The 20,975-nt window shown below is 40.3% G+C and overlaps 1 protein-coding gene and 1 pseudogene across 1 annotated transcript in view; both read left to right on the forward strand.

Moving 5' to 3' along the window:
• FHIP2A (FHF complex subunit HOOK interacting protein 2A) overlaps window positions 1-19,030 on the forward strand; it is a 79,398-nt gene extending 60,368 nt beyond the window's left edge. Inside the window, exon 17 of the mRNA XM_055092322.2 lies at window positions 18,674-19,030. Within this exon, the coding sequence (XP_054948297.1) occupies window positions 18,674-18,698 (25 nt within the window). The 3' untranslated portion in view covers window positions 18,699-19,030. The remainder of the gene's footprint in view (window positions 1-18,673) is intronic.
• Window positions 19,031-19,153: 123 nt separating this feature from the next.
• Window positions 19,154-20,536, forward strand: LOC100981141 (large ribosomal subunit protein eL15-like; annotated as a pseudogene).
• The last annotated feature ends 439 nt before the right edge of the window (window positions 20,537-20,975 follow it).

Here is a 20,975-nt window from a genome sequence, read left to right on the forward strand (position 1 = left end):
ACTGTTGCTCACCTCCCAGAAGCTGGGGGAGCTTCAGCAGCCACCTAAGGCAGGCACCTCTCAGCGAAGAATGAGGCAGTCTGTCCCCAGACATTTCCACTGTGTCTCTAGCCACAGGAGTCTCTTGTGGCTGGAGAGCCCATGTGTGCTACGCTCTGTGCCTCTGTGATTTTCTCCTACCCTCATCACAGCCTACATGGTATATATCCCAATGCTCACCTATGGATGAGAAAACAGGCTCAGAGAGAGGAGAGAGGCACTAGAGAAATCCCTGCTAGTGCAGTGAGGACTACAAAGGACATTCCAAGAAGTGCTAGGCAGTGTTTGAAAGGCAGATTTTGTTTGGGGGGTCAGAAAATGCCTTGTGAGGCTGGGCAAGGTGGCTCGCACCTGTCATCGCAATGTGGGATATGATGAGGTTTCTCTTTAAGCATTATTCCCAACACCAACACTTTGGGAGGCCAAGGCAGGCAAATCACTTGAGGTCAGGAGTTTGAGACCAGCCTGGCCAACATGGTGAAACCCCGTCTCTACTAAAAATACAAAAAAATTAGCCAGGCATGGTGGTATGCACCTGTAGTCCAAGCTACTTGGGAGGCTGAGGCAGGAGAATTGCTTGAACCCAGAAGGCAGAAGTTGCAGTGAGCCAAGATCGTGCCACTGCACTCCATTCTGGGTTACAGAGCAAGACTCTGTCTCAAAAAAGAAAAGAAAGAAAGAAAGAAAGAAAAGAAAACACCTCATGAGCAGCAGTTCCTTTTTCAGCTTGATCCAGAAGGATGACTAAGGGTTCATGAAGGTGCAAGGCAATGCCAGGCGGGAAAGAGCAGCCAGGAGATGGGCGGAGACTGGCGAAAGGCTTGTGACAGGGTAGGATGCTGGGCACTTAAAGAGCACCAGCATGATATGGGTAGAAGGAGAAATTACCAGGAAAGGAGGACAGAAGCCAGACTGGGGGAGGCCTTAGAGGTTAAAGATTTTGGATCATTTTGTGACATTACAGGGTTAGTTTTTCAGAAGAAACATGGAATAGCAGGACCTTATATCACACTCTTCCTATGAGGAAATATTCCAAGTTTCACACGCCTGCTTTCCAAGGGACTTTTGGATCACAGCAGCTGATTCAGGGGATGAAGAGTGGCTTTGGACGTCAGTTCTCCTCTTCTCATATCCACGTGTCTTCTCTTCCTATCCACATTGTAAATTCTTTGAGCTCAAAGACACCGTGCTTTGTAGAACATTCTCCCCTCACAACCCACTCCCCAACAGCCTTAATTATGTACTATTAAAGTAAACAATTTTTGATAAGAAGGATGGCATTAAAAAGATAAGGCATCTAATGGTTCTATACTGGATGAAAATAAATGCAATATTCTATCCAAGCTTAACATGATATACAAGAGATTTATTTTTTGTTTGTTTGTTTGTTTTTCTGAGACAAAGTCTCACTCTGTCACCCAGGCTAGAGTGCAATGGCACGATCTCAGCTCACTGCAACCTCCGCCTCCCAGGTTCAAACGATTCTCTTGTCTCAGCCTCCCAAGTAGCTGGGACTACAGGCATGCGCCACCACCCCTGGCTAATTTTTTGTGTTTTTAGTAGAGACAGGGTTTCTCCATGTTGGTCAGGCTGGTCTCGAACTCCTGACCTCAGGTGATCCACCCGCCTTGGCCTCCCAAAGTGCGGAGATTACGGGTATGAGCCACCATGCCCGGCCGATATACAAGAGATTTTCTTAAACTGCAGGGTCAAAACATGCTTCCCTTAGAAAAGGTGTGACCAGATAGTAAAGAGACTGGTTTCCATCCTCCAAAAACAAAGATTCATCTGATTACAGTGACATCATGTAATAGATGTAATAGAGTAATACATCTATTTCACTATGTAATATGCCAAGAATGAATTTACGACCTGCCCTATCACTGAAATTGCGGTGGGGGTTCAATTGGGATACACTAGGTTGTAAGAGTTAGAAACTCAACTTGAATTAGTTTAATAAAAAAGTGAATTTCTGGGAAGGATTCTGGTATAATGAGGAGAATGAGGGAGATGGGATGTGTATAAAGGCAGCCCCAACATGGTTAGAATGAGCCCTTCCCAGGAGAAAGATCTCCGAACAAAAAATCAGTGTCAACTATTAGGCATCTGCTATTTAGACTTTGAGACTTGTTTCTATAACGTTATTAGAAGAACACAGTGTGGTAAAAATGAAAGTCACTTTTTGGGGTCAGACAAAACTGAGTTTAAACTGCTGATCTGCCATGTACTAGTGCTAAGAACTTAGCAAATCACTTAAATTCTCTGAACCTCTTTCTTCTCAGCTAGGAAAATTACCATTTAAGGATTTAATGAGAGCATGTATAAAAGAAAATAGCTCTGTGCCAGACACTCACTAAGAGCTTAATAAACGTTGCCCCCATCCTTCCCTTCATTTGTCAGGGAATGAAGATTAACTACCTGTATTAAATGAGCCAATATGGCCGGGCGTGGTGGCTCACGCCTGTAATCCCAGCACTTTGGGAGGCTGAGGCAGGTGGATCACCTGAGGTCAGGAGTTCGAGATCAGCCTGACCAACATGGTAAAACCCAGTCTCTACTAAAAATACAAAAAATTAGCTAGGTGTGGTGGCATGTGCCTATTGTCCCAGGTACTCGGGAGGCTGAGGCAGGAGAATCACTTGAACCCAGGAGGCGGAGGTTGCAGTGAACTGAGATAGTGCCACTGCATTCCAGCCTGGGTGACAGAGTGAGACTCCATCAAAAAAAAAAAAAGCCAATATATGTAGTGTACTAGGACAGTATCTGATATTCAGGGTAAGAATGCAATAAACGTTAGCTGCCATTATCATCATTTTGATAATATTTCCATTTCCCTATAAGAATACCCCTAAATGAATCCAATGGCTTCTCATACTGCCCACCTTCCTGGGGGAGAAAAACATTTTTAAAAGATGACCCGGCCTGGCGAGGTGGCTCATGCCTGTAATCCCAGCACTTTGGGAGGTCGAGGCAGGTGGATCACCTGAGGTCAGGAGTTTGAGACCAGCCTGACCAACATGGTGAAATCCCGTCTCTACTAAAAATACAAAAATTAGCTGGGCGTGGTAGCAAGCATCTGTAATCCTAGCTACCCAGGAGGCTGAGGCAGGAGAATCGTTTGAAGCTGGGAGGCGGAGGTTACAGTGAGCAGGGATCGTGCCGTTGCACTCCAGCCTGCACAACAAGAGCGAAACTCCATCTGAGAAAAAAAAAAAAAAAAAAAAAGCAGATGACCCTTTTTCTCTATCCTGTTTTCATTTTAAGGCTGGGAATTGTTTTTGCTCTGCAGTACCCAAGAGGCCCTGGACACTTAGTCAATATTAATTAATGATGTTGGTGGTGGTGTGCCAGGTTTTTGACACTAAACATTTTTATGCCAACTTCGTTGAATTAAGGTAGAATTAAATAGCTGTGCTGCAATCCTGTCTCAGCTGTAATCACCATTTGCTTTGCTCATCTTTCCCATGCTATTCACCCCACCTAATCAGTCCAGTTTTATTGCATTTACGTAGATTGTATTGATGCATCTGCTGAAGCTCCTGCAGGAATAATCATCTCTCATTTTTCTCTTCTGTGGCTGTGGGTATTGGAAGACCCTGTCTCTCCCTCAGCTAGGACCTGAGTAGAACCTGAGGTGAAGAGAGTGTAGAGAAAGCAATAGGCTTTGCAACCATGGTGAGTTAGGAATGTCAGGGCTTTGTTTACCCTGAGAGTTTACCTAGGTCGAAGGCAGTCAAAGAAAACTTTCCTTTAACGTAAAAGGGTGACATGGACATGGTTCCCTTAAAGTGGCTTCTCAGGTGGAAGATCACAACCTCGTGATGGCAGTGGCATGGAATAAAGCGTCTTAGTGTCTCCTCTAGTGCCTAATTTAGTCCCTTGATCAAATAACAACTACAGTAACAGGAGGAGGAGGAGGAATTAACACTTATGAAGAGCTAGGCATTATTCTAAGCACATCACATATTATAGATTATTTATGTTCAGAACAACTCTATGAGATGGTTACTATTATTATCCCCATTTTACAGATGAGGAAACTAAAACACCAAGAATTAAGTAACTCACCAAAGGCCACCCAATTATTATGTGGGGGACGTGGCTCTTGAACAACAGGAGCACACTTTGGAGTCCATGATTGTGGATGTTGGGTAACTATTTATTTGGCTATTTTTTTTAATTTTTTTTTTTATCTGTAGAGTGCCTTTTAAAGTTTTCTCTGAAAGAAAAAAAACAGAAACAGTCTATAGTGGGCCAAATATGGCCTTAGATGTTAACGCATGCTTTATTTTATTTAATTGTCAGATAATTCTGCAAAGTAGATGCTATTTTGCTATTTTTGTGTTTTGGTTTTTGGGTTTTTTTGAGACAGAGTCTCGCTTTGTCACCCAGGCTGGAGTGCAGTGGTGTGATATCGGCCCACTGCAACCTTCACCTCCCGTGTTCAAGCAATTCTCCTGCCTCAGCCTCCCAAGTAGTTGGGATTACAGGTGCCCACCACCACACCTGGCTAATTTTTGTATTTTTAGTAGAGACGGGGTTTTGTCATGTTGACCAGGCTGGTCTTGAACTCCTGACCTCAGGTGATCTGCCCATCTCAGCCTCCCAAAGTACTGTGAGCCACTGCACCTGGCCTTTTTTTGTTTTGTTTTGTTGGTTTATTTTATCCTCCTGCCTCAGCCTCCCAAGTAGCTGGGATTACACTTGCAAGCCACTCTGCCTGGCTCTATTTTCTCTGTTTTTACAGAAGAAGGCTCAGGATCAGAGAAGTAAAGAAGTTTCATGAGATTACACACCTAGTAATGGGGAAAGGTGAGACTTGAAGCATCATGTCTGTCCAACTCAAAGGCCATGATTCCATGCATTTCCTACCACTGCCAGCTTTGCACCAGGGATGGAAAACATTGAGTCATTTTCTGCAAAGTTTTCACAACACTTTCCTTTGGGGTATATTCACCAGGCTAAGCAGATACTATTATCCAGGCGCACATGGCTAAAATTACTGTACAGGGAGAGTACTGTCCAAAAGACCCAGAAACCTCTTTTCTAACAGTAGACAAGCAGCTCTATTCCAATATGGAGCACAATTTTAGCCATAAGTAACAATACCAATCATTACAACACCTTATATTTTTACATTATAATTTCATTAACAATAAGCTCCTTACATTTTTATGATACTATGTGCCTGACACTCTTCCAACCATTTCATGTATATTCAATCACTGAATTCTTACAAAAACCCTATGAGGGAGGCCTAGTTTTCTTCCGTTTTTAGATTGGGAAACTAATGCACAGACAAACAATTTGCCAAAGGTCACCCAGCTAGGAAGTGGTAGAAGCAGACCTGACCCTAGGCAGTGTGGCTGTGAAGTCTGTGCACTCAGCCACGGGCTATGTTGCCGTTCATTAGTTAATTATTTGGGAAATGTTAGTTCCATTCCTCTCTCCATAGATTAGGCAATGGGGATTAATATGAGAATTAACGATGTGTACTGCATCACCTGATATGTGTACTGAATGATTTAAAGATTTCTTTATAGGGTGTTTACATATACAAGGCATTGTACCAGGCTGTGAGAATGCCGCACCTGCCTTCAAGGAGCTTAAATCAGCAAACCAGCAAATACAACACCATGTGATGAAGAATTAATATGGGAAACGGTGGCTATTCTCCTTTCACCGTCTATTCTCTGTATCTTTCTGTCAAACTCAAGGCTCCCAGAGAATGGCCTGGGCTTTCTTGCCCTCTGACTTCTGGTTAGGTGCAGCCTATGGACAGATATTGGAAGGAGAGGAAAGGAGAGGGACATCAGAGTATTCATTCCCCAGCCCCATCTCGGCCTTCTTCAGTCTAGCAGTGCCGATGATCTTCTCTGGCTATGACTTCTGCTGGACGACTCTGCTTCTATGGCCCCAGCTCCCACGAGGGTATCAGTAACACCACTCTCTCCATTTGCTCCTTCAGGCTTAGGGGTATGAATGGCTTCTCAAGTTTTCTGGTTCCCAGATGCCCCAGCATTCCTTGTTGGTTTCTATAACTCTGAGTGTACCATTTGCTTCCTGTGGGGCCCCTGACTGTTATGAAGGGTAAGCAGAGGAGATAATAAGAGGAGCATTCAGGAAAGATCCCTAATCTAGACTTGGAGGGAGACGGGAGGCTGCTCAAAAGAAGTGAAATCTGTAACTCCTAAAGGATGATCAGGAATTATCCAGTTTGGGGAAGTGGAGGTAGGAAGAATATGCTAAAAAGAGAGAATGACAAGTGGAAAGATACGAAAGCAAGAGCATAAATACTCCCAAGAACTACAAAGTGTCCGTAAGATACCGTTCAAGGTAGAGAGCGGTGAAGAAGCTTAAGTAAGCACCTCCAGATCATGAAGGTGGAACTTTTCTTTTTTTCTTTTTTCTTTTTCTTTTTTGAGACAGGGTCTTGCTCTGTTGCCCAGGCTGGAGTGCAATGGTGCGGTCTTAGCTCACTGCAAACTCCGCCTCCCAGATATAAGCGATTCTCAAGCCTCAGTCTCCCAAGTAGCTGGGATTACAATCACCCGCCACCATGCCCGGCTAATTTTTGTATTTTTAGTAGAGATGGGGTTTCACTATGTTGGCCAGGCTGATCTTGAACCCCTGAGCTCAAGTGATCTGCCCACCTCGGCTTCTCAAAGTGCTGGGATTAAAGGTGTGAGCCACCGCGTCCTGCCAAAGGTGGAACTTTTGAGGTTTGTCTGAAGTTTGCTGATGAAGTTTTGCTCTATGACTTGTCATGTAATCTTCCCTTTGATTTCCTTATGAAGCATTCAGTGAAATCTATATTGCTTACCAAAAGTTCTGAAGTTGGGTTTCGGAGTAGCCAAGATGAAGTGCTGAGGCTGGTCTGAAGGAGCTCTCGGAGGTAATTTAGCAATAGGTTTGAGATTGCGCTGTCAGATTTTGAAGTTTATGAGGCCACCCGAATCATTGCTAATGTGTGCTGTGTGGGTGGAGAATGGATGAGGCCAAAAAAGTTTAGGACAAATAGTTTGGAGATGGAGAATCAGCAAAGAAAAGGTTGAGAGGAGAAGGCAGCTAGAACTCAAACGTTATAAAAGAAGGCTTGTTCTCTGCCTCTGCATAATCCTTAGTAAAATACGCCTGGGTTACAGCAAATGCTATTTAAAAAATAACACTGAGTTCTGACTAGGAGACGTGAGACAGGCACTCTCTCTCCCTGCTCCTTCATTCTTGCCTTTTTTTGTGGTTCTAGATATTAAGCACCACCCTTGTTGGCACCTGTGTTGCCCCTACAGATGCCTTGCTCTATCCGTTATCTCCATAGCCCCTTGTGGGTCAACACCCCCTTCCACACTGCTAGTCATTACACTCATTACGGCCTCCTGGCTTCTGGTGGTTAAGCCACCTTACCTCTATTACTTCAGGGCTCCATCATCCCTATCCACATTAACAAGCCCAACTCAGACCATCTTCTCAATGGCTGACCCTGACCTGCAGTGCAGCACCACCACCGAATGTATTAGCAGTGCTGATGCCCCCTCACCAGCACATTCCAGTGCCCTGGCTGAAGGGCGTGTCCTTTGGGCCCTCCAAGGGTTGCTCCTCTGGTGGATCTTCTAGCTTGACATGAAATAGCCATCCAAGCATCCTACTCGCCTTAGCCTCTGTCCCTTAGCGTTCCTCCCTCAAGCATCTTCAGGGCAACTCGGGCATGTCCCTTTGCCTCAGTGTTGGCCATTGCTTTGCCAGGTTTCCCGGAGCCAACCCCACAGTGACCTTGCCCCATCCCTGGAGGCTGTCTGTACTTTATCTCAGCCTCTTGATTGTCTATATATTTTCTTTTCTTTTTTTTTTGAGACAGAGTTTCACTCTGTTGCCCAGGCTGGCGTGCAGTGGTGTGATCTCAACTCACTGCAACCTCTGCCTCCCAGGTTCAAGAAATTCTTGTGTCTCAGCCTCCCAAATAGCTGGGATTACAGGCGCCTACCACAACGCCTGGCTAATTTTTGTATTTTTAGGAGAGACGAGGTTTCGCTATGTTGGCCAGGCTGGTCTTGAACTCCTGACCTCAAGTGATCCACCCACCTTGGCCTCCCAAAGTGCTGGGACTACAGGCATGAGGCACCATGCCCAGCCTAACCACCTGTATTTTTGAAATTACTTGTGGAGTTTGATACTGGGAATACCTTTGATTGTGTGAGTCTAACTTGAGAACCCAGTGATTTATGATTATATATATGTGTGTGTGTGTGTATACACACACATATATTTGCATATATTATATATACAATGTATACTATATATGACATATATAGTATATAAAATATACGCTATATATGACATATATAGTATATAAAATATATGCTATATATGACATATATAGTATATAAAATATACGCTATATATGACATATATAGTATATAAAATATACGCTATATATGACATATATAGTATATAAAATATACGCTATATATGACATATATAGTATATAAAATATACGCTATATATGACATATATAGTATATAAAATATATGCTATTTATGACATATATAGCATATATAAAATATACACTATATATGACATATATAGCATATATGACACATATAGTATATAAAATATATACTATCTATGACACATATAGTATATAAAATATATACTATCTATGACACATATAGTATATGAAATATATACTATCTATGACACATATAGTATATGAAATATATACTATCTATGACACATATAGTATATGAAATATATACTATCTATGACACATATAGTATATGAAATATATACTATCTATGACACATATAGTATATGAAATATATACTATCTATGACACATACAGTATATGAAATATATACTATCTATGACACATACAGTATATGAAATATATACTATATATGACACATACAGTATATGAAATATATACTATATATGACACATACAGTATATGAAATATATACTATATATGACACATACAGTATATGAAATATATACTATATATGACACATACAGTATATAAAATATATACTATATATGACACATACAGTATATAAAATATATACTATATATGACACATACATATAGTATATAAAATATATACTATATATGACACATCCATATAGTATATAAAATATATACTATATATGACACATCCATATAGTATATAAAATATATACTATATATGACACATACATATAGTATATAAAATATATACTATATATGACACATACAGTATATAAAATATATACTATATATGACACATATAGTATATAAAATATATACTATATATGACATATATAGTATATAAAATATATACTATATATGACACATATAGTATATAAAATATATACTATATATGACACATATAGTATATAAAATATATACTATATATGACATATATAGTATATAAAATATATACTATATATGACATATATAGTATATAAAATATATACTATATATGACACATACATATAGTATATAAAATATATACTATATATGACACATACATATAGTATATAAAATATATACTATATATGACACATACATATAGTATATAAAATATATACTATATATGACACATATAGTATATAAAATATATACTATATATGACACATATAGTATATAAAATATATACTATATATGACACATATAGTATATAAAATATATACTATATATGACACATATAGTATATAAAATATATACTATATATGACACATATAGTATATAAAATATATACCATATATGACACATATAGTATATAAAATATATACCATATATGACATGACACATATAGTATATAAAATATATACCATATATGACATGACACATATAGTATATAAAATATATACTATACATGTCATGACATATATAGTATATAAAACATATACTATACATGACATGACATATATAGTATATAAAACATATACTATACATGACATGACATATATAGTATATAAAATATATACTATATATGCATATATTATATATGTGTCAGGAAAATATGAACACTGACTAGATATTTAATAATATTAAATAATTATTGTAGAGGTTTTTGGTGTGATAATAATCTTGCTGTTAGGTTTTTAAAATATATGCATATACAGGCTGGACATGGTGGTTCACGCCTGTAATCCCAGCACTTTGGGGAGCCAAGATGGGAGGATTGCTTGAGGCCAGCTGGAGACCAGCCTGGCCAACATACTGAGGCCCCGTCTCTACAAAAAAATTTTTTTAACTAGCTGGGCATGGTGGTGCCACTTGAAGGCCCCAGCTGCTGGGGAGGCTGAGGTGGGAAGATTGCTTGAGTCCAGGAGTTCAAGGCTGTAGTGAGCTATGATCACATTGCTGCACTCTAGCATGGGCAACAAAGTGAGACCCTGTCTAAACAACCATAACAACAACAACAACAAATATATATATATATGCATATAGAAGTGTTTACTGATTAGACTATTTGATGTCTGAGACTTGCTTCAAAATATTTCAGTGTGAGAGAAAGAATGGGGGGCATAGAGACATAAGATGGGCCATGATAATTATTGAAACTGGGTAATGTGTCCATGGAGGTTTATTATAGTATCTTCCATAGTATTATATACAGTATATAAAACCTTTAAAAGTTTGAAATTTTCCATAATACAGAGATTTTTAAAACACTAAATCAAATTTAAAGCAAATAATAAGATACCTGAAATGCCACAAGGGTGAATATATATATATGTGTGTGTGTGTGTGTGTGTGTGTGCACGTGTATGTATGTGTGTATATATGTGTGTGTGTGTGTATATACATATTTTTTTTTTTGAGGTGGAGCCTTGATCTGTCGCCCAGGTTGGAGTGCAGTGGTGTGATCTCAGCTCACTGTAACCTCCGCCTCCTGGGTTCAAGCGATTCTCCTGCCTCAGCCTCCCGAGTAGCTGGGATCACAGGCATGCACCACCATGCCTGGCCAATTTTGTATATTTAGTAGAGATGCGGTTTCTCCATGTTGTTCAGGCTGGTCTCAAACTCCTGACCTCAGGTGATCCGCCCACCTCAGCCTTCCAAAGTGGTAGAATTACAGGCATGAGCTACCATACCCAGCCAAGGGTGAATATATTTATATGGAGTATTCTAACAACCATATATGAAAATATGAACTTGACTACAGAAAAATAACATAGTTCATAAATAAGACATTGGTAGAAGGAGAAACAATATTAACCACAAAACTGGAAAGCAGTTTTCAACCCTCCACTCAGTAAAATACAAAGTAATATAGAAATATTATATTAACTCTTTCTATAAAATAGGCAAAGAACAGAAAAAATATTGAGGCAAAGTATTTCATAGGGTGAAGAAAATTCAACAGTTTAAATTTTTATCTTTCTGCAAACCATTTTTCCAACATACTTATCAAAAAATCTTAAAACTCTGCCCTACTACTTGACCCAAAGTCCAGCTTCTGTGAAATTATTCTTAGACAATAAACATAGATATGTGTGAACATTTAGGTATACATATGTGCCATAAGTCATTGTTTAATAATAATGAAGACCGGGCGCGGTGGCTCACGCCTGTAATCCCAGTGTTCGAGGTGGGTGGATCACCTGAGGTCAGGAGTTGGAGAGCAGCCTGGCCAACATGGTGATACCCCATCTCTACTAAAACCACAAAAATTAGCTGGGCGAGGTGGCGGGCACCTGCAGTACCAGCTACTTGGGAGGCTGAGGCAGGAGAATCGCCTGAACCCGGGAGGAGGAGGTTGCAGTGAGCAGAGACGGTGCCACTGCACTCCAGCCTGGGTGACAGAGCGAGATTCTGTCTCAAAATAATAATAATAATAATGACAAAAATTTAAAATAATATAAGAATACTAATTAGGATTGAACAAAATAAGGATGAAGGGTGACCTGCATATCCAACAACAGAGAATCGTTAAAGGAATTGTGGTATTATATACAGATAGAAACACACATTTTATCCAGACATTACATGAGACTATGTAATGACAAGGAAAGATATCCAGGAAAATTAGATAAAGAAAGAAAACTGGAAAGGAGGACTACCAGAATTTTTCATTTGTGTTTCTTTTGTAGTTCTATAGAGGAACAACAACAAAAATGGAATAGAAGAATAAGCTCTAAACATTAAACAGGGATAATATGGTGTGGAGAGGGGTAGCTTATGGATGTTTTATTTTTCTTCTTTTTATATATCTTTATTTCCTAAATGTTCTGTAACAGACTTGTATTACTTTAATGACATTAAACAAAACCATCTGTTGATTCACCAATCCACTTCGAGGAATCTTTCCTAACAAAATAACCAGGAATATGATCAAAGATTATTAGCATAGTCTCTGGAGCATTATTTATAATAGGGGAAATATTGTGAGTAATCCAATTATCCCATAATAAGGGAATGATTAGATAAACTATTGTATTAAGAATTTTTTAAAATCGCATATTTCTGGGAAAAGGTTGATTGTTCTATAACCATGGTAACAAGTACCATTATAACCAGGTTTTAAACTCTATCAATCAATGCAACTTGCTTCAGTGAACATGCTTTGACAAATCAACCAATCAGTGATAGTCTCTTACATATGCAAGTCAGCCAATCGGGAATAGAGTTAGTCTAATAGATGAGCTTCTGAATGCCAACCAATCAGCAACAGTCTCACTGGAGTAACCACATTTCTAGAGTTGACGTCAATCTACTTATATCCCTGAAAATCTTCCAACCCCTGAACTCTATGCTTCCCCAAAATCCAGCATAAAATCATTATTCTGCTAAGCCAGATTCTACCTGACCAGCATGGCTCTTCCTTACCATAATAAGCAATAAATTCAGCTTTGTGTTATGTGGTATTCTGTGTGTATGTGTGTCCATCCCTGTATGTGTGTGGAGTGTGTGTGTGTATGTATATACACACTGAGGGAGCACACATATACATATATACGAACATAGAATTTCATACATTCATTGAAAATTTTGTTTTCAAAGACCACATAATGACAAGAAAAATATATTCAAAATATATTATGTGCAAAAGCATTGAATACAAAACTGTGTATTGTACAGTCCTAATGAGAGAGAGAGACAGGAGAAAATACACCAAAATTTTAAAAAATATATCTGGGTTGTGAGACTATGGGTGATTTTCATCTTATTTTTTCTGTATATTTTCAAAAACCTCCATAGTGACCATTTATCACTTTTATAATGAGGGGGAAGACTTTCTTAAAAAGTCTTGGTTTAGCATTATAGCCCTAAACCAGTTAATTTTAAATGTCATCTGAAAAGTTTAGAACCTTCTTATGAGTTCTTCTTTTATGATTCTTTCATTGATAACAGGTATGACATTAAGCCAAAGGCCTCCATTCCAAATATTTATTGTGTGCTTGTGTGCCAGACACCAAATAAGGCACACAGACAGCTGCTAAGATGATGTAGGATGAAGCTGGGCATGGTGGCTCACGCCTGTAATCCCAGCACTTTGGGAGGCTGAGGCAGGTGGATTGCTTGAGCCCAGGAGTTCAAGACCAGCCTGGGCAACACAGCAAAACCCCATCTCTACAAAAAAAAAAAAAAAAAATTAGCCAGGCATGGTGGCACATGCCTTGTAGTTCCAGCTACTTGGGAGGCTGAGGTGGGAGAATCACCTGAATCCGGGGAAGTCAAGGCTGCAGTGAACTGTGATTGTGCCACTGCACTGCAGCCTGGGTGACAGAGTAAGACCCTGTCTCAAATCATCCCTCAGATGATGATGTTTAATGATGTAACACCTTCCTGAAAACTATATGGAAAAGGACATTTTCATTAATTGGACTGAGCATAGGAGACTGTGTTTTCCTATCAAGTATGTTCAACGCTTATTATTAGTGGGGACTATCAATGCAGCAAGTAAAGGCAAGAAATGCAGTCTAGGTGTTTGTTAGGCAGGACTATGAGTAATGGTCTATAAAATACAACGAAAAAACTGGGAACGACCTAGAGTGTGTAGTAGAAAGTGAAAAACAAATGTTAATTTCTTCTACTATCTTTTTCTTTATTTTGGAGTAGAGAGCTTTGGCTTCTTCTTTTCTTAATAAAAATAGTGTCAAGGTCCTAATTGCATTTAATTAAGCCATATTTCTAGCACTGAGAATGCAGAAGGATACACTGTAGCCTGCTGTTCTCCATTTCCTAATGCATGCAAGCAGCTCTAAATGAGTAAGAAATGATGATTGAATATTGTGAACAGGCACAATAGTTAATCTCATGTGAATAGACAGTAGGAGTGGAATGTGTTTGTCTTGGGTTTGTTAGAAAGATTTTCATGATCAAACACTGAAAGAGGATTTTCCCCATTTTCTTCCTGCTGACAATGCATCACTGATAGTTTGACTTAATGAGGTTCTTAGATTTAATAAAATAGAAAAAGGCAGTGAGCCATTTCCCAAAATGACTTGAAAGAAATATTTGGCAGAAATAATTGAGATTCAGAGAGTACTGGTCCATAGAACCCTACCAATTCCTACCACCCTGGACTATGCCCGCTTGCTCTACATTTTCTGCTGATTTTAGAAATCACCCCATCGCTGCCTGGGTGGCAGTAACTTCCCTTAATAGGGCCATTTATCATAAACTATGAGTTGCTAAGGAATTAATCAAAATTTTCCATGGGTAAGCAGTAACTTGAGAGTCTGTACAATCCTTAATAACGATACCTTAGCTTTGTATAATCTGCTGGAGTTTACGTAGTGCCTTCATGGACCTTTACCCATTCAGATCTCATTCTAATCCTGTCAAGAGGGGACCAGTATCCTGACTTTACAGTTGAAAAAAATTGAGGCTCCGGAATCCTTAAATGAGTTGCCTAAGGTTTTGCAGTGAGTGAATACATGGTAGCATTCAGACCTAGGTCTTATATCCATGTCTGGTGCTTGATCCAATCTAGCTGAACAACTATCCCTAAACGAGCAAAAAAGATTCTGATTTGAGGTCTGAGGACCAGGGATGAAGTCCTGGCCCTTGCCTCTTGGTAGCACATGATGTAAGGCATATCAATTAGCCTCTCTGAATCATAGTTTTCTTATTTGAAAAACAGAGACAACTGTGCTGCTATCAATTTATTCTCATTACTCAGCCCCAAATCCACCCTTTATTGCCTGCTTTGTGAAACTGCAGCTTCCTGAGAGATGCAACTGCCACCTGGCCATTTGGGGTGACTTGTGCCACTGAGCCAACCAGCAGAAAAAAGTGTTACTCCATGGGCTACAATGATTGATCCCAGTTACCAAGGGGGAAATTGAGCTGCTACTACACAATGGGGAAGAGGAACCATGTCTGGAACACAGAGGATTATCTAGAGACCCTCTTAGTACTTCTATGCACAATAGTAAAAGGTAATAGAAAACTATAGAAACAAGCAAACAAAAAAAAAAAGCAACATGACTGAGGACTTAGACCCTTAGGGAATGAAGGTTTGGGTCATTTCACGCGGTAAAGAACCTTAACCATCTGAGGTTCTGCCTCAGGGTAAAATGAATATAGGATGGATTCTGGGAGAAGGAAATCATAGATTATTCCATGGCACCTTACAGAAATCAGGACTGTGGTCATGTGAAAGGAAAATGTCTTAGGCCCCCAAAATCACTAAGGAAAACTCAAGCTGGAAACTGCTTAGGGCCCACCGGCCTCCCATTTTATTCAAAGTCATCCCTCTGCTCACTGAGATAGATGCATATCTGATTGCCTCCTTTGGAAAGGCTCATCAGAAACTCAAAAGAATGCAACCGTTTGTGTTTCACCTATCTGTGACCTGGAAGCCCCTCCCCGCTTCCTGCCTTTGCTTCAAGTTGTCCCACCTTTCCAGACCGAACCAATGTACTTCCTACACATATTGATTGATGTCTCCTGTCTCCCTAAAATGTATAAAACCAAGCTGTGCCCTGACCACCTAGGGCACAGGTCGTCAGCACTTCCTGAGGCTGTGTCCTCAACCTTGGCAAAATAAACTCTCTAAATTAACTGAGACGGGTTCACAGTAGCTTTGCAGATTTTCTCCTTACTTGTTATATGTGTATGTAAAAAGTAAAGTAAAGGTTCCTCTTCAAAGAGACTCTCCTCCCTGACTAATTGGGAATATAGTAACTTCTCTTAGAAGCAAAATTTATTTAAAGACCTGTGCTAACATTCTTAAATATCTGCTAGCCATAATAAAAAAAGATCAATGTACTTTATGTTCTTAGCTCCCACAATTTAGCCTCAATATTTGCCCTGGCATGCTTATACTGGTCCAAGCAAGCATTAGGTCATAGCCTGTTCCTCTTCCATATTTGGCGGTGCTTTTACCTTTCTCAGCATTCCCCAAGTTACTTCCTCCTTTCTTTGTTCTTCTCTGCCTTTGCGTCTTTTAGAAAGTTCTAAGTTGCTAGCCAATTGGGACAAATAGAGAATGTGAGGTCTCGTTCCAGCCAATGGAAACCGGACATAGCAGTAGGGTGGATGCGTCAGGTTATAAATGATCCTTTATTCGGTGTACTTTCATGGCAAAACTGCTGGCAAGTGTACCCTTTCTGCAGAAAGTAAAAATGGCCTTGCTGAGGAAATTAAATGTATGTTCAAATGCTATTTCTTTACGGCACTGGGGAACAAGCATTTTATTACTAAATAAGCATTTCAAACAGTATATATTCATTTGTATATTATAAAAATATTCTTTTCTCTCCTTCCCACTGTTATTTTATATCTAAATTGTCGGAGGTTAACTTTATAATTTAGTGTTCAGGTAACAAAATATTCACTGGGGCCCAGCGCATTGGCACACCCTGTAATCCCATCACTTTGGAAGGCCAAGATGGGCAGATTGCTTGAGCCCCTGAGTTTGAGACTAGCCTGGGCAACATGGCAAAACGCTGTTTCAACAAAAAGTACAAAAATTAGCCAGGCTTGGTGGTGCACACCATAGTCCCAGCTACTCAGGAGGCTGAGGTGGGAGGATTGATTGAGCCTGGGAGGTCAAAGCTGCAGTGAGCCATGATTGCGCCACTGCACTCCAGCCTGGATGACAAGACCCTATCTCAAAAACAAACAAAAATTCATTGGGACTGTGACTGAACTTGAGAATTATTACTATTGGGAATGTGTGTTTCCTTATTTTGAGGAAATGGTGAACACGTGTTCATTTTTACAAAGGGAAGCTGTATTAGGTTAGGTGAAAACATAGAGGTGTTTTGTTTTCATGAAGGAGTTCAAATGTTTGTAAAAGGGTGCATATGGAAGCGAAGAAGCCAAAGAGATGGACAGTGCCCCTTTTCAACTGATCACTTTTCAGTTCTCTTTGTTGTTCTGCTTTGTGATACTGTGGAGCTGGACCCTATACATGTTGACCTCTGTCAGCCAGCACTGTGTACAGCTTTGTCAATAGAGAGTGCCATAGGGACTCTGCAGGTGCAAGAGGCTTCTTTTTCCAGTTCCAGTGTTATTCTTTCCCACTTGCTCCTATGGCACATAGGATGCATGGCATGCATATAGAATGGCCAGGGACATTCATACTCTTGCAAGTTTGGCTGGCACACTGGTGAGAGACTCATGGTTCCCTGCTCACCAGCCTCAGCCCACCAGCTGATAACCAGCTCTGGCCTGGGACAACTCAACAAACTTCTCCTCTATCTACTGGGCAACAGGCACACTCCTACCTGCCACAAGGTGTGAGACTTGGCCTACCTTCCAAGTTTGTTCTTTTCTTGGTCACTCTCCCCAACTCTTAGGTTATTCTTCAGAGTTCTCTTTTATCTCCTCCCAGTCCCGGTTGCTAGTTCCTTATTACCAGTTGATAACTCTTTATATTACATTTTTTCTCTTTAAATTTCTGATGGTATTTCTCTCTCCTGATTGCAGCCTGACTGATACAAAAATGATATTGATTTTGAGTATTTCACAGGGTTATTATGATGCTTAAATAAGCTAATGCACAGAGAAGCACTTAGAAATTTTTTTAAGAATTTGGTAAATCATTGTATAAATGGTCTCAATGTATCATCCTTCTTTTATTCATGCTACTTTATAGCATGAATCACTGATGCTAAGATTGGTCATAACATTTGTTTTGGCCGATGGACATCTACACACATGATATAAGTAGAAGTTTGGTAAGCATTTGTATACTGACATGTGCCCCTGAACACTGCCCTGACATTGCCATGTGAAGAGGAATAGTCTAGCCTCCTAGAGGATGGACAACCACATGCTGAGTGAAGCCCAGCCCTAACCTGGTAGACCAGTGGGGTGCAGCTTCACGGGTAAGCCTAAGCAAGGCCAACAGAAGACTCACTCATTTAGCCCACAGAATCACAGAAAGAAAACATTGTTATTTTAAGACCCTACATTTAGGGGTGATTTGTTGCATAGCAATACATTACGGATGCAAGTATAACTGAAACACTAACTGAAAAGATATATAAGTTAAAATATTAGTAAAAACTTTTTCTGTGGTAAGTGACTGAAATCTAACTTAAGCTAGTGTAAGCACAAAATAATACGTATTGGTTTACATAGTTGAAAGTCTAGGAGTTGGTTAAGCACATAGTTAGATCCGTATGCTCAGGCTACATCCTCAGGGATCAGCCGTCTTACCTTCATTTCCTGATCTTCTTTCTTTTATCCTCAGGCAGGCGTTGCTTTCATGGTGGTAAGAGGGATTCCAGAGTCTCTTATGTCCTCAAAGCTTCAAGCTCAGCCAAAAGAATCTCGATGGTTTCCACAAAAAATCTTGGGCCTTGGATCAACTGCCCACCCTTGAACCAATCCTGGTGGCCCCAGGCTGATTGGCAGACCTGAATCACCTATCCCATTCCCAGAACTTTGGCTTGACCAGGCTCATCCAAAACAAGGGAATCCAGAGTGTTTCCCCAAAGAAAATCAGGGGGCTATTACTGGGAAAAAGAATTCCACCACAAGTATAAAAAATACTGTTATCAATAAAACATCACCTGATACTTTGGTTCATTAAAGATGTATTACTTTGGTTTTTCTTGGTTGGGAATCATTTGGATACCAAGAATATAAATACTCTTGACTTAAGAAATGAGAAAGTTTATCAGAAGCATGCAGGATACTCCTGAATCCACAGGCAATGTGGCTAGGTGTCATGAAGAATTATATCCAAGAACTAGAAAGTCATAAGAGAGTCTTTTCTTTTTTTCTCTCTCTCTCCCCCTCCACAATTACATGGTCTTTTTTTCTCTGCTTTTCATTGATATTAATTTTTAACTCTCTAATTTCTGTGGGGAACCCATTCTGCGAGGTTTGGTTAAAGCTGACCCAACTTCCTGCCACAGGGGCAGGCTCATCTCTCAGACCAGCCAGTCAGGGTATATCATCTCCCTGGCCACAGTGATGAATCTAGCTTGATCATGTGATCCAAGCTAGGTCAATTGGAGTCCTCCTGGGACCTTTCTGCCATAGTGATCCTGAGTCCTTTTTCCTCAGGGGTTCCTAAGTTAATTCGATATGTATTGAATTTCATGGCCATCATGCTTGGCATATGGAAGAGAGCTTGTTTGCGAGCAGAGAGAAGAAAAACAACCTAATGATAGAATTTGAGATCTCAGATCCAACCATGACGTGAAGCCTTAGGTCTTTTAATTGCTTGAGCCCTGGGGTGGTGCTTCAACTTGGCCTAACTTCTCAGAGTCGGCCTAACTTTGCTCAGTTGCTCTAAGGTTGTACTATTTCTCTTGGGAACAAAAATTCCCAAAGGAAAGAGAATTTATGAGCAGTAACTGTGGAGGAGTTAATTTTTTAAAAAACGTCCTCAAAAAAAAGGTGTAAAAATATTTCTTTAGTGGAGAAAGGCTCTTTCCTTTCCACCTGGCGGCAGCCATCCATTAAACCAAGGTGGATGCATACAAGCACATCCAGGAGCTATGCAGGAAGAAGCAGTGTGATGTCATGCACTTTCTTTTGAGGGTCCGCTGCTGGCAGTACTGCCAGCTCTCTGCTGTCCACAGGGCTCACCACCCCACCAGGCTCCACCGCAGCAGGCCTCATAAAGCTGGCTGACTGGGCTACAAGGCCAAGCAAGGTTATGTTATATGTAGGATTCGTGTGCGCCGTGGTGGCCAAAAACGCCCAGTTCCAAGGGTGCAACTTACAGCAAGCCTGTCCGTCACGGTGTTAACCAGCTAAAGTTTGCCCGAAATCTTCAGTGTGTTGCAGAGGAGCGAGCCGGATGCCACTGTGGGGCTCTAAGAGTCCTGAATTCTTACTGGCTTGGTGAAGATTCCACATACAAATTTTCTGAGGTTATCCTCATTGATCCATTCCATAAAGCCATCAGAAGAAATCCTGACACCCAGTGGATCACCAAACCAGTCCACAAGCACAGGGAGATGTGTGGGCTGACATCTGCAGGCCAAAAGAGCTGTGGCCTTGGAAAGGCCCTTAAGTTCCAACACACTGTTGGTGGTTCTCGCCGTGCAGCGTGGAGAAGACACAATACTCTCCAGCTCCACCGTTACTGCTGATATAAGTAAAGTTTGTAAAATTCCTTCCTAATACACAATTTAAGACAGTCCAAAAAAAATATTTCTTTAAAGAGGCCCTACTCTTTAAAAAGAACTCCAATGGAAAGTTCCTCTTATATTCCAGTTGTATTAGTTTCCTATTGCTGCTATAATCAAAATGCAACAAAGTTAGTGACTTGAAACAGCACAACTTTGTTCTCATACAGAGGTCAGAAGTTACCAGTGGGTTGGCAGAACTGTGTTCCTGCTGGAGAATTGGCTTCCTTGCTTTTTCCAGCTACCAAAAGCTGTCCCCATGCCTTGGTTCAGGGCCCCCTTCCAGAAGTGGCATCATCCCAACCCCTGCTTTCATCACCACATCTTCTTTTCTGATATTGAACTTCCTTCTTACCTCATATAAGGACCCATTTGACTACATTGGGCCCACCCAGGATAATCTCCCCA

This window comes from Pan paniscus, chromosome 8 (genome assembly GCF_029289425.2).
Source record: "Pan paniscus chromosome 8, NHGRI_mPanPan1-v2.0_pri, whole genome shotgun sequence".
Taxonomy (NCBI): Eukaryota; Metazoa; Chordata; class Mammalia; order Primates; family Hominidae; genus Pan; species Pan paniscus.